This window comes from Paroedura picta, chromosome 4 (genome assembly GCF_049243985.1).
Source record: "Paroedura picta isolate Pp20150507F chromosome 4, Ppicta_v3.0, whole genome shotgun sequence".
Classification (NCBI taxonomy): domain Eukaryota; kingdom Metazoa; phylum Chordata; class Lepidosauria; order Squamata; family Gekkonidae; genus Paroedura; species Paroedura picta.
The window spans coordinates 49,435,048-49,448,511 of NC_135372.1; the positions used below are offsets into that span (position 1 = coordinate 49,435,048).

The 13,464-nt window shown below is 40.7% G+C and overlaps 1 protein-coding gene across 1 annotated transcript in view; it reads left to right on the forward strand.

The window, feature by feature from the left end:
* The first annotated feature begins 467 nt into the window (after window positions 1-467).
* Window positions 468-13,464, forward strand: part of PTPRC (protein tyrosine phosphatase receptor type C) — a 118,288-nt gene continuing 105,291 nt past the window's right edge. The window contains exon 1 of the mRNA XM_077332738.1: window positions 468-727. Within this exon, the coding sequence (XP_077188853.1) occupies window positions 661-727 (67 nt within the window). The 5' untranslated portion in view covers window positions 468-660. The remainder of the gene's footprint in view (window positions 728-13,464) is intronic.

The following is a 13,464-nucleotide window of genomic DNA, read 5'->3' on the forward strand; positions in this document are numbered from 1 at the left end:
CCCTTCTGGTTCTCATAATGAACAGCACAGAGAGGAGGGCCAGGCCTCTGTTGCGATCTTGTTGCACGTCCCTGCATTAGCACCTTATTTATAGGGAATTGTGATTTGTTCATCTGTGTTGTAGCCAAGTTAGTGACAAGATGGTTAAACATGATGACACACTTGATTCAATGCTGCGAAGACAATTGCATTATCTTCTGGTGGTGAATTGTTTTTAAATTTTAGTTTAGTTTCCCTGCCTCCCCCCACAGCAATAAGGCCTTCTATCTCTTTTACCTTTTGAAAGTGAACGCTTCTCAATTCCTCCAGGCTGGAGTTATCTATTTCAAGTAGGAAGTCAGAACAACTCTGCAGCAACTTAAGAAAAACCCTCTCGGCTTCCTGGAAACAGAAAAAAAAAGTGGTGTTTTTTAGAGAAGTGGATAAAATTGTCTGTGACATCACTTTGCTCTACAGTGTGACAGCAAGTGGTTAGTCTTGGGTGTCAGAGGAAGCTGCTCCCTGGCTGATAAGGGAACTTTGCAATGTATGTGCAGAGCATATTCGACGTTTGATTTGGATGTCGGCAAGACATTGACACAGAGATAACAATTATTTTGCTTTCCAGAGACAGACACACATGCAGTTTTGTAAGGATACTTCCAATACCTGGATATAACCATGTTTTTGTGGTTTAAAGTCTTGGCGCTTGGCTTGGCTTTTGTGGACACGGATGCTGTCAATAATGGTAGGTAACCGCTGCTCATTTGTTCCTTTTGGTACCACAAGCGAGGCGTTCCATCTAATAACTTTAGATTCAGGCCCACAAAAGTACCACAGAAAAGTGAGCAAACTTTTGAGTTTGCCAGAACTCTTCATCAGGTTGGATTTTTGGTACAGAAACAATAATTTAAAAACCAAGTGAGGGAGAGAGGGGGGGAAAGGAGTTTCAGGACATAATGGAGAATGTGAACTACTTTGTTTGTAGCTTTTAAAATGTAGTAGAAGGTGTGGCGGAAACTTAATTGGATTAAGTGATGTTGGTACATAAGAGTTTTTTGAGGTACATCAGAAACTACTGGTATGCCGGAAAAGGCATACTTACCTGAAGAATATATAAACACAGATAATAGGATATTTCTCCAGCACCTCAGTAACTACTTCTCAAAATCAAAATCATGTTGAATCATTAAAAGGCTTATTGAATTACATCAGTCCTTCAGCTGCCATTGATGGTGTGATAGGTTAGATATACGTTTTTAAATAAATAACATTTTACAATGTGTTCCCAAGAAGCCTGAGGATTTTCGGAAGCATAAAATAATTTCTTTGATAGGCACATCAATGAGGGCCAATTAGATACTCCGAAAAACAGTTTGATCATCACTGCAAGTGCTTTGGGAGCATTTTAAGCCATGCTTACCATTTGAATGTCTGCTGTTTGGGCACGGCTCAGAATCTTATGCAGAACCTTCCTGAGCAGCCAAGATATTTTCCAGAAGTTAGGACGCTTAAAAATGATAGTTCCAAACAGGTACAGACAATTTCATGGGGAGCACTCTCATCTCGGTATAACTTGGTCAAATGATTATGCAGTTAGGCTTTCCCTACCATCCATTATCTTGCATGTGTCAAAACTTACTAGCTTTGAATCACAAATTTCATTACATTAGAATTTTTCAAAGAAATGGTAACAGAATTGCAACTTGGTTCCTTATGAAGAAGGCAGGCTAAATAACTCCTCTTTGGTGATTCTATGTATTTATTACCCCGAAGACTAGTTGCATATTTATGTTTAATAACCCATCCTGAGGCTTGCTTAATACTATTACAGCCAACTGTAAAAAAGGACTTCTCCATTAACTTCTGAGCCACTCCCTGATCTCGCATCTTTTATTTAGTTCCTCAAATTTCAAGCTCCACTGCACCACAGATTGTCTTTTAAATACCGAATCTGATATTATCAAATAATTTGATAATACAGAATATAATTGTCGCTGTCAAGAGAAAACTTGATCATCGGCGTTATAATTAATGACACAGTATTTCTACTTCAGAAGATAAAGCCTTACTGCCTTTTGTATTACCATCCAACTTTTCAAATACGTAGACAGCAATCATGTCCCCCCTCCACCTCCTCTTCTCCAAGTAGAACGTTCCCAAGTCTCCCAACCTTTCCTCATAGGGCTTGGTCACCAGGCCCCGGATCGTTCTTGTCACCTGTTCAACTCCTACAATACCTGTACTGAAATTTTAAGTGCATCCCTCATGATGTGGGGTGATGATGAAAGACCTCCACAAATCCAGTTCCCAATTATCCTCGAGAATGAAATATCTAAGAGCAGAACTAAGATCAGCATGCAGGTGAGCACATATGGTCCAGCTAACAGGAATTCAAGGGCTGCAGAAGAGAACTTTCAAGAGAGCATTTATGGGCAGAATGGAGATATGCTTCATTTGCCCTGCACCTGCTTGTTCTTTCCTGAAAGTGCTCCCAGGGGACTATTTTTAACCTAGCAGAATTAACTTGTGATTTAAGAGCCCACCTGGGAAGCAGAGGGGTGGGGTGAGGATGAAACCCATGAAAGGTGAAGCACAACACTCCTAGGCAAGTCACCCCCCTCCCCCTTCTGCAAGTAAATAAAGCAAGGACTTGGGAACCCAGGTTTGTCTGGGAACATTTAGTGATTCCTTGAAGAGCCCATACTGGTCTGGGCTACTGCCAAAAGTAATTGAGTTGACCTCATTTAGACACTTTTATTTAAAAACCTAAAAATGCTTAATGAGGAAAGAAGAACTGATTCCGCCATTAATGTTTATTAAATAAATAACAGCGTCTGTGTTGCTTCTACTCTATCTGTTTAGACAGGAGAGGAGATTTGATGTTGACCGAGAACACAATGTTGCTCTTGTGAAATTGTACCTACATTTTCTGTGTTTTTCTTTTGTAGTTTTGTTTTAAAAGTGTATTTGTGAGGTTTCTTCATTTAAAATGTAATAGCAGTGCAAAATGCCATTATTAGGATTATAGTCCCTTTACATTTGCTTCCTACTCTTCATTGTTTTAAAGCCACGGATGCTGCTTTCTGCTAATCCAGGGCTTCTTAAATGTGAACACATTTTGTTGCAGCAGGGGAGGGAAAAGAAGATGCTTTAATTCCTCTCTCTCAATAGTTTATTTCTTTTGTTCTTTTTATCAAAACAGCAAAATTCAAACATGAAAAAAGAAAATTATCTTGCACCACTGTTAATAGGTTGTCGTTGATTCAATGAGTAGGTTTTTGTATTATTTCTTCTATTTAATTTTTTTGGGGGGGATTAAATCCCCTAACCCTCCTCCCCCCTTGTTCATGGCCTTGGACCATGCCTATGGGGACAGATATTGCTAGAGTTTTTAAAATTGGGAATGTAACAATATATCAAATGCATCATGGAGTCCTCACTTTAATTCGACTTATAGCACATTGTAGAAAGAATCTTTTGATAGTGTGAAAGTCTCATAGTGTGGAAACTACCTGCACCAACAAAGTTTACAGTCATTATTGTTTGTTTTCTGAACTTCTTGTTTTCAGTAGCTTTTAGATTTCTTTGTTCTTTGTTTTTTTGTTAGCCCTGGATATCTGAACTAAACGCAACTGCTGTCTGTGCATTGTAGAAATGAGCTTCAAAGAGAGGCACACAAATCTGGCCTCTGTCTCTCTGGCTGTTTTCTAGATTTATTATTTAGCATTTATATTATATATATGCAAAAGTCAAATTTCTCATCAAAATAGCTTTTGAGAGCAGATGGTAGGTAGCCATTGGTTGCAGCCAATGAACATGATCAGATCTTGAAATGTAAAGGTTGGAGAACAGAATTGTGTTTTGCACATTTCTTTGCCTGTTTTCCTCCCATCTTTATAACTGACTTTCTCCAGTTACCTGCTGTTCTCTTTTCTTTAGCAAGAGTAGGCCAATGTCTGTCTCTGCAGCCTACTTCTATTGTTACTTTATGCAATCTCTAACAGAGAAGGCATGGAAAGGGGTTGGAAGGGAGGGTGTACGACAATAGTTTTCTTCAAAAGACAGATTTTCATTCCCTTTGTCTGCATGAGGCAGCCGCCTAAGGCATGTGCTATCCTAACTAATTGTTGCTATAGAAATCCTATAAGGGACAAAGATTGAGGAAATGTCCCAGTGTTGAAATAGCATGATATTCTTTTGTAGCTGTGAGGTAGGTAAGAAGATAGCTTCTACTGCTTTCCATCTTTTAAGAGAATCTTTTACATTGTGTGCACGTGTTTTTAAGCGGATATTTCCCCAGATATTTTCATCTATACATTTTTATCTCTTCTTTCCTCCAAGGATAGAATATGTGGTTATTGGGGAGGGCTGACTATTTAATTTCCCATGAAATTTCCCAGTGGGCCACTGACTTAGAGGGCCATTGGTGGCCACGGATAAACACAGCGAAGGTATAGCGAACTCTACCAGTGTTTCAGGTGCACCTTGGGATTCTAATGAACCTGACATGAGCTGCACCTGAATATCATTTCTGCATGCACATCTACAATGAGGGGCTTAGAAATGCATTCAATGGTGTGGGTAAAAATCACTCTAGGAAGGAAGATCAGTTTTCTTTGGGGGGGAAATCTGCAAAAGATAAGAAGCCTCTGACATGTTGCTTGTCACCAGCCAAATGCCAGTAAAAACCAAAATGGAACAGAAATAAAACAAAAATCAGGGAGCTTCAAGTGATTCTCTGCCAGATGACTGACTAATCAATCTGCAATTTCAACAAGAAAAAGAAATCCAAAGCCCATGGAAAAGACTGGATCAGTCTTTCTAGATCAGGGACCCTCAATCTCGGTACGCCTTAAGACACTTTTGGAAATCTGTGAAAGGTGCCATCGTAAATGGCTATCATGCTGGTAGGGCTAGTCATAAAATACTTTATTTTATTTTACTTATTAATTCTTTTATATCTCCACCTTTTCTCTAGGCTAAAGGTGGCTGAGAAGTCTCCCAGAATGCTTAGAGGTCCCAAGCCAAGTCTGTGTGTGTGGTGGAGGGGGGGAATGGGGGGTGAGCACAGGCAATGCACCCAGGCACTGACATCACTTCCAAAGAGATCCATAGAGTATGAAAAGAAGTCCACACTGGGGGAGTCTTGTTTCCTGTATCATTTTTAGACACGCATCCCAACAGCCCGGGGGATATTATTACCTATGTGGGGGCTGCTGAGATGCATAGCCCTGTCCAGTAGGCTTTGTGGCCAAATCCGGTCAGAAAAATGACATGGGGGGAGGGGTAGGAGAGACTGAAACTTGCCATCCCTTGGTCATGATCCAAATTGGGTCTCTGTGGCATTTTCCAATTGAGTTCCCAAGGGCCATCGGGCTGCAAGCTAGTGATGCCTCTTTCCACTTATACAAAGTAAGTGAAAAGAGCTGAAACTTCTGGCAGTAGGATTGCCACGTGGTTTCAACCAAAATATTGGACATACCTAATATAATATTTTGACAATACATACATAAACACACATGATTTTTAAAAAATGCCTTGTCTCTTGAATACAGCCTTATGTGTAGAAATGAATCAGTGATGCTTTTAATGGGATCGAGGTAAATGAGTTCCTATTAAGAAGAAGAAGAAGAATTGGTTCTTATATGCCGCTTTTCTCTACTCGAAGGAGTCTCAAAGCGGCTTACAGTCTCCTTCCCTTTCCTCTCCCCACAACAGACACCCTGTGAGGTGAGTGAGGCTGAGAGAGCCCTGATATCACTGCTCGGTCAGAACAGCTTTATCAGTGCTGTAGCAAGCCCAAGGTCACCCAGCTGGCTGTATGTGGGGGAGGGCAAAATTGAACCCGGCATGCCAGATTAGAGGTCCACGCTCCTAGCCACTACCCCAAACTGGCTCTCTATTAAGTGTCTATTAAAGGGATAAGACATTTTCTCCAGGGAGTTGGCAACTCTATCTAAGACTTAATCAGCCCTAGTCTGACAAAATAAGCGCTACCATAGTCCATTTAATACATACAAATATATACAAGGATTACTGGGTGTTTAAATGATTGTGCAGCATACCAGAATTCAACCAAGCCAGTGATAAGTTCAGTTTTCTTTATAATGCTATCTGTATTGTTCCTGTTTTATGTAAACTGCCCTGAGACTTCAGGGAGGGCAATATATAAATATAATAAATAAACAATAAATTTAGCACGCTAGGGAAAAACTAAACTGCAGCTCTTCTTCTTCACGTCTAGTTTTCTTTATGCTGTTTTTTTAATTACTTCATTTATACTCCACTTTTCCCCCCAATGGGGACCAAAAAGTTCACATCATTATCTGCTCCTCCATTTTATCCTCACAACCACCCTGTGGGGTAGGTTAGGCTGAAAGTGTGTGTCTGGCCCAGGTCACGTAGCCAGCTTCTGTGGCAGAATGGAGATTGGCTCCTCAGTCTTCCAGAGCCTTAGGCTCTTCCTTTCCAGCCTTTCTCTGCTAGAGCCATTAATATTTCTCCAGTCTCTCCTGGCTGCTGAATGGAAGATTCGATTCTTTTTAAACCTGGCTGGCTGCAGTGAAGAACAAGATGGGGATATCGCCATCAAGTTATAGGGAAAGAAAGGGCACATTCATGGAACTTGGAGGCTTGCTTATTTAGAAGGCAGTACAAAGTCTGAATCCAGCGGCACCTTTAAGACCAACAAAGCTTTATTCAAGACATAAGCTTTCATGTGCAAACACACTTCTTCTGAAGACATTGTTGGTCTTAAAGGTGCCACTGGACTCAGACTTTGTTCTGCCTCTTCAGACCAACATGATTACCCACCTGAATCTTAATTAGAAGGCATTTTTATGTCCAGTATTTTCTCAGTTTCTTTACCAGACAGAAAAGGAAAATGCCAGACTGCCTAGTTCAAATCTGGGCACCTGTCAACACTGTCCAGTGGAGGAAAGGAGGTATAATGTTTGATATTTCTGATTTACTCCCTGCTCGCCTAGCAAATTTGATGGGTGTTTATTTGGCTTGAAATAAAACTAAACCGCCCAGCAGCCTGAGCCTGTTTACATACGCGATCAAAGATATTTTGGGCACTACCAAAGGCTGTTGTTCCAAATTAGCCATCTCTTTTTGAAGTTACAGAGAATCATATTAAACCAAAAATTCTTGCTCTGTGTCTGGAGTCATTCTGCTCTGAGTTATTTTTCTGTCACTCTCTTTTTAGAAGAAATTTTAAAAAAATCCTTGCAAAAACTCTTAAACTGCACATATTTGCGATTACAGTTCTAAAATGTAGTTTTGTTCTGATTTTTGTTCAGAGTTTCATGGAGCTCAGGTGAAGTGGTCCTAAACTGAGCTGGGAGATTGGGTGCAACAGCTGATTTCAGAGCAGTAAAGCTAAATTTATTTTTGAAAACTGTTGTACGGAGTCAGTAATGAGTGGAGTGGTTCCAAGGGCAGATTGGTGGTTATTTGGCAGGGAAAAGGGAGTCAGGCTAGGGGAGAGGAAAGGGAAGTAGGCAGAATTTCCTTCTTTGTTTATTTGAGCATTTGACAAGCAGCTTTAGTGTCATATGCAATAATATTTGCCAGCTGCAGCGAATTTAAAGTGCATTTTGGGGATGGGGTGTGAGATAGCTAGGTGGCAGGCATTCCACATGCTTTTCTCCACAGAGATTGGGGACAATGAGCAGGGAAATTAGAAACCAGTACAAGAATAAGAGAAGTGGTTAGCAATCTGCAAGATTGCTGAGAGCCATACTATCCTCTTGTCCCTTTAACTGTATGGCCCAGCCTCCAAGGAGGGGGATTACTTAAAGGACTCCATTGTTTTTCATCAGCTCTCAGCAGTGTACAGGCACTCTTTCTGATCTGCTCTTTATCGAGTGATGGATTGTACATGAAGATATGCAGTCTACTAATAAGGTAAAGGTAAAGGTATCCCCTGTGCAAGCACTGAGTCATGTCTGACCCTTGGGGTGACGCCCTCCAGCGTTTTCATGGCAGACTCAATACGGGGTGGTTTGCCAGTGCCTTCCCCAGTCATTACCGTTTACCCCCCAGCAAGCTGAGTACTCAGCTGAGTACTGAGTCTACTAATACATATACATAAGTATGGAGTTATTCTCTGGATGGGAAACTTGGTTTCTGGTTTCTCTGATGCGGAAGGGTAAGGTCTTAACTAGGACAGCTGGCAATGTCTGTTCTTTTAAGAGTTACTGCCAATCAGGGTAGCCAACAAAGGGTTGGGTGTTAGTCTGTATTAAATGTTATGGATGAATCTTAGGTGATGATCATCTAGAACAGCCTTTCTCAACCTTTTTACTGCTGAGAAACCCCTAAAACATTCTTCAGGCTTCCAGAAGTGATGTCAGCAGGCCACACCTTCATGCCACACCCCCAGAAGTCACATGTCACCATAAGTGACATCACCCAGACTCTCCCAACAGACATTACCAGGTCAGCAAGGATTTGTTTGGCCAGGGTTCTTTCTTACCCACTCCCCAGGGTCATTGTTGGCCATTTTTGGAGGTAGGGCAGGTAGACATGATCATATCACCTGATAATTTTTAATTTAAACAATGTAAACATGAATTAACTCCCACCCAATAGGAGAAACCCTTCCAGGGCCGTCAGGAAACCCCAGGGTTTTACAATACCCTGGTTAAGAAAGCCTGATCTAGAAGGAAAGGCTATACTATTTGTTGCTTTCATCTTGGGTGCGAAGCTACGTGATGTTAGTTTCCAGTCTTTTTTCATTTCTTTATTGGCTCAATTATGAAAGAGGCCTATAAAACCTGTGAACAATAAAATTAAATAGCATTGAGAACTGCAGCAATGACCATACAAAATCAAGCAACTGGAAAGGAAGATGCTCTGTCCAGCCAAGAGCCATGCAGAAGCCTTGCACTACAAGGTTATGTTAGTTTTCCATCTTTTAAAAGACATATACTTTGTGTTGTCTGAGTGATTACACAATAGAGCTGTGAAACTGATTAAAGTGTAAGAAAGCTTTATTAAAGAACTAAAATACTTGAGAGTAAAGTGTGGAGATAGAGAGAATTGTGGATCTTCTGAGAAGGAGGAGGACATGTTTTTAAATTTTGTTATTTATTTGGTTTCTATTCTTCCCCTCACTGTGAAGTCTCCAGGCGGTGTTCTAACTGTATAAATCTGGAGACAGACAAGGATTGGCACTCACCAGGAAAGAAGGTGCTGACCCCACTATCCTCCCTAACAGGTCTTTCCTCTTGCTGCCCCCTGCCCTGCCTGTTCTTCTCTTTTTTTGTATGCTAGACGTTGCTCACTTCAACAGTTTGTACCACCGAAGTCCCATGTAGATAGATTTGCACAAAGGAGCCACCTCTTCAAACAATCAAATATTGAACTGTTTCTCTGAATATCATCATCAGTGATCATCATCAGCCACCATTGTGGCTAAGTTGGCTTTCCTGCATATATGGGAGCCTTATGGGCTTCTGCGTACATTTCTGTATCTTTAAAATGATTATGTTTATTACTGTTAAAGGGTTTTTCAGGGTCGGGGGAAAAGGCTGTCATATAAAGCGCAGCAGGATAGTAAATTTTGGGCACAAGGTGCCCTCTGCTGAGTTCCAACTGCATATATCGATAAATGAGGGCCCTTGCATACAGGTCATGCTTGCTGGTCTTTCAAGTACTGCAAAACCATTTATCTATTTTCAGGCATTTTCTCCGCTCTGTGAAATAAAAGCCGTTTGTGGCCCTGGGCCTCAGGAATTTTAAAACTGGCTGTGAGTGTTTCAGTAGGAGTACCATTTACAATGTACATGGCGTTATCCTGAATAGAAGCTATTTTCTAGCTTCTGTCTTTATGCTTCCCCTTTCGCTGTATGGTGGTTGTCATTATTCCCTCTGTGTCAACATGTCCTCAGCTGCTAAGCTTGCTTGGCTTCTATTTTATAGATTCAAAGGCTTATAATCCTTTTGCTCCCCATTCACAGTCCCACAACTCTATAGAGAAAGTTATTAGCGTCAACCGAATCTTTTATTGCACATAGGAGGCCATGGTTCTTCCCCCCCTCCCGCTTTTTTATCATAAAAAGATGGACTATGTGGAGCAATTTTTATAAATAGCCTTTGAAATGTTCTTTAGACGACTAGCATCGGAACCGTAGGTAAGAGAGGAGAAAAAGGAGGCCAGCCAAAGCCACGTTTTGTATTATTCATGGCAAGTTGTATTAATTAAATGAACTAGATATAGCAGCAGATGTTTGATAGAAATGTAACTTACTATCACCAAGGAAGGTGCACATCTTAAGAATATGGCTTTAGGTCGAAGCTATAGCCACGAATGAATGTTTTTAAATTAACAATAGAAGTAAAATAAAAGGAAGGGGGGGATGAATGATGTTGTGTCCCTAGAGAATTTGATGCTGTGTTTTTTTGTTCTAGAGTTTGCCAAATCTAGATCAGTCAGGTCTGTCCTGAAACCAAGGCTTGAGATGGTTGCCTAGCCATGTAAGTCACAACCCACTCTCAGATCCATGTACCTCCCCAAATTTTAAACTAGCCAGATGAGGAGGTTAGAAAGATGAACTAGTAGCTTTTTTGTTACTGTGCAGCAAGGCTGTGAACAAGAGGGGCTTTTTTTGGGGGGGGGGGCTGGTTAAATCCCCCAAAATCTAATAAAAGAAATAATTCAAAAAGTTACTCACGGAATCAATAAATACTTATTAACAATGGCACAAGATAGAAAAGTGATGGGAAAAGTGTTTTAAAATTAAAGAAAGTGAGAAAGAAGTTTCACAAAGCTTCTGGAATGTATTGTAACCCCCACCCCTTACTTTAAACAATCCGCTGCTTGGGCCTGCTGTGCAGGCATCATAGTGTATATATGTAAGTATCTGTGTGTGAGGGGGGGGGAGGTTTGTAGTACTCCTTATTGTTAAAATAAAACCAACCTGTAGTTGAAAAGACTAGGCTGACACCTTGGGATAATAGTTAATGGTAGAGGCTGGCTTGAAATCTGTAGCCAGCAAATACTATGTTCCCAGTCCCCACCCAAAAGGATGTAGCATGGATACAGACCTGAGAGTCACCAAGTTGCTTCATATCATGATATTTTCTGCCTGCCCCACACCACCCAGCCCCAGCTCTATGGACCTCCTCAGGTGACCAAGGTCCCTGGAGTTTCGTCCCACGAGCACCTCTCCTCTTGGCAACAAAGTATATCAGGACCAGGATATTATGTTTTTTTAAACATCTGTTCCTTATGACATTGGCACTGTTTATTAAAACATATAACCGGGTTTTGTTAGGCTGGGGTGCCTTCAGCCTGTACTAAAGCCATACAAGTGAATCAGGTCATATCTGTTCCTTCGTTCCAGTCTCAAAGTATTCCACTTTGGTCAGATGTGTCTTGAAAGTTCAGGTTTTAGGGACTTGCTGTCCTGTTTTTCTCGTAAAGAAAACTGGACCCCTGGACCCCTGATTTACATTGCTGGACCCCTGATTTACATTTTTCATTCTGGTGAGTGCATAATCCTCCTTGAGTGGTTATTCTAACATGAATTTAACATGTGTTCCTATTGCTCAGGTTACAGAGGTTTTTGGAAGAAGAGGGGAAACTAGAAGTATATAGAGCTGGCTTCGTGTCTGCTTTAAAGCAGATGCTTGGATTATGTCTACAGCTGTACTGCTGAAAGAATTTATTGGGGAGTTAATCCCACATCTCTATAATTTTAGCAGGTTGGTTTTGCAAGGTCTCGTTACTCTTTATATTTCCAGAAAAAATGTAATGAAATAGGATTATCCCTTTTAGGCCACATAGGCAGGATTTGATAGAGAGGTATGTCCACGATTCCCACAACAGTGGGACTATTCTTCCTCCTGGACATTAAGGTAATGTTTGGTGTGATCAAGTGTTTCTCAAGGCAGAGTTACGACATCATGTGGGTTATGACATCATGGGGGACTTGTAGCTTCCGTAAGCTGTGCTTAGTGTTTTCTTCCCTTCAGTTTTTGTGCTTCCTTTTTTTTCTGGCTGCCTGTTGATTTGCTTTGAACATGAACTGAAGTAGAGTATCCAGCATTTCAGCTCAGTCTGCTCACAGTTTGCAGCTAAGGGTGTGTGTCAAGTGAATGAGGTCATCTTGTAGGTGTCTTACCTTTCCGATCTTTCAGTGCCTGTTCTGTAACACTCTCAGGGTGTTAAAGCCTAATGCTACAAAATGAGGTGTCTGTGGCCAGCCCCCATCAGAAGTCAGTGCACAGTAGATTTAACAGCCTAACATTAGAACTACTTGAGATTTTAGCTATGTGTAACATGTATGCATGGCATGCAGCCCCCATATAAACACATACATGCACAAACATTAAAATTCCATGCCAAGAAATCCTGCAAACCTGTGCATATAAGAAAAGTATAGCTGCATATTTTACTTCATATCATGCCAGGGAGGAACAGAATAAGCAAATGAAGGGTAAATTAGACAAAAGGGACCATGTAATAAGTAACAACCTGGCGAGATGAACACAAGCTCTATTGATGTGGTCTGTCAGCTGCTAGAAGACATTTTTGGCCAAGATAGACAGGAAAAAACAGCAGGTTTAGCAAACATTATGTGGCTGGCAGGGATCTCAGCAGGCATCATATATGCAGGTCCTGTGCTTCTTGATGATGGTACCCAATTTATAGAATTCTTTCTAGGCATATTCACGTGGTACTAAAATTTTATTTATTTAGCCTAGTCCTATCCCACATTCTGTTTATGATTTACAATGGCGATTACAATCCTTTGCTGAAAGCTTAAAATACTAAGCATCAACATATAATAGTAAAGCCAGAATACAAAATACACAGCAGGATATTTATGTATAGGCCATCAACTCATGACCAGCTTATGGAGTCTTCCATGGTCATCCAATGACCAACCCTGCTTAGCTTTTGAAATCTGATGAGATACCATATCACTTTCACTTCACAGTATGGCATCAGTAAAAAAAATCAATAAAATTGCAATGATTGTCAGCAATCACAAAACCAAAAGAAGTAGTATTTGAAATCAGTCCAGTCAACATTTTGTCTCATGCTTGAACGACATTTCAAAACATGTCATCAGGAGGAAGAGAGATAATTCCATAGTCTGGAGATAATATTCCCCCCCTTCTCAAAAACCAACACCCCTATCCTGAATGCCCATTAATCTTAATCCATATAAAGTAGTCTTAGAGTTGTACCAGTGGACTGCTTCATTTGGTAGAGACAAAGTGTTATTTTAGTGGCTGAATTGCTTTGGCAGTGCTGCTGTTTCCTCTTTTGAATGTGTGATAATTTTTGTATTTTAGAGCTTTAACTGGCATTGAGCCAGGAAGACAATGACATAGGTGGCAAATATTTTAAATAAGCAAATAAACTAAGGGTGGCCAGCCATTGTGTTTGTGAATATGTTTGTGAATGTCATGAGTAGCAGTAGGTACCAGTCCTGCTTTCAACAGGTTGATGCTGCATTTAGG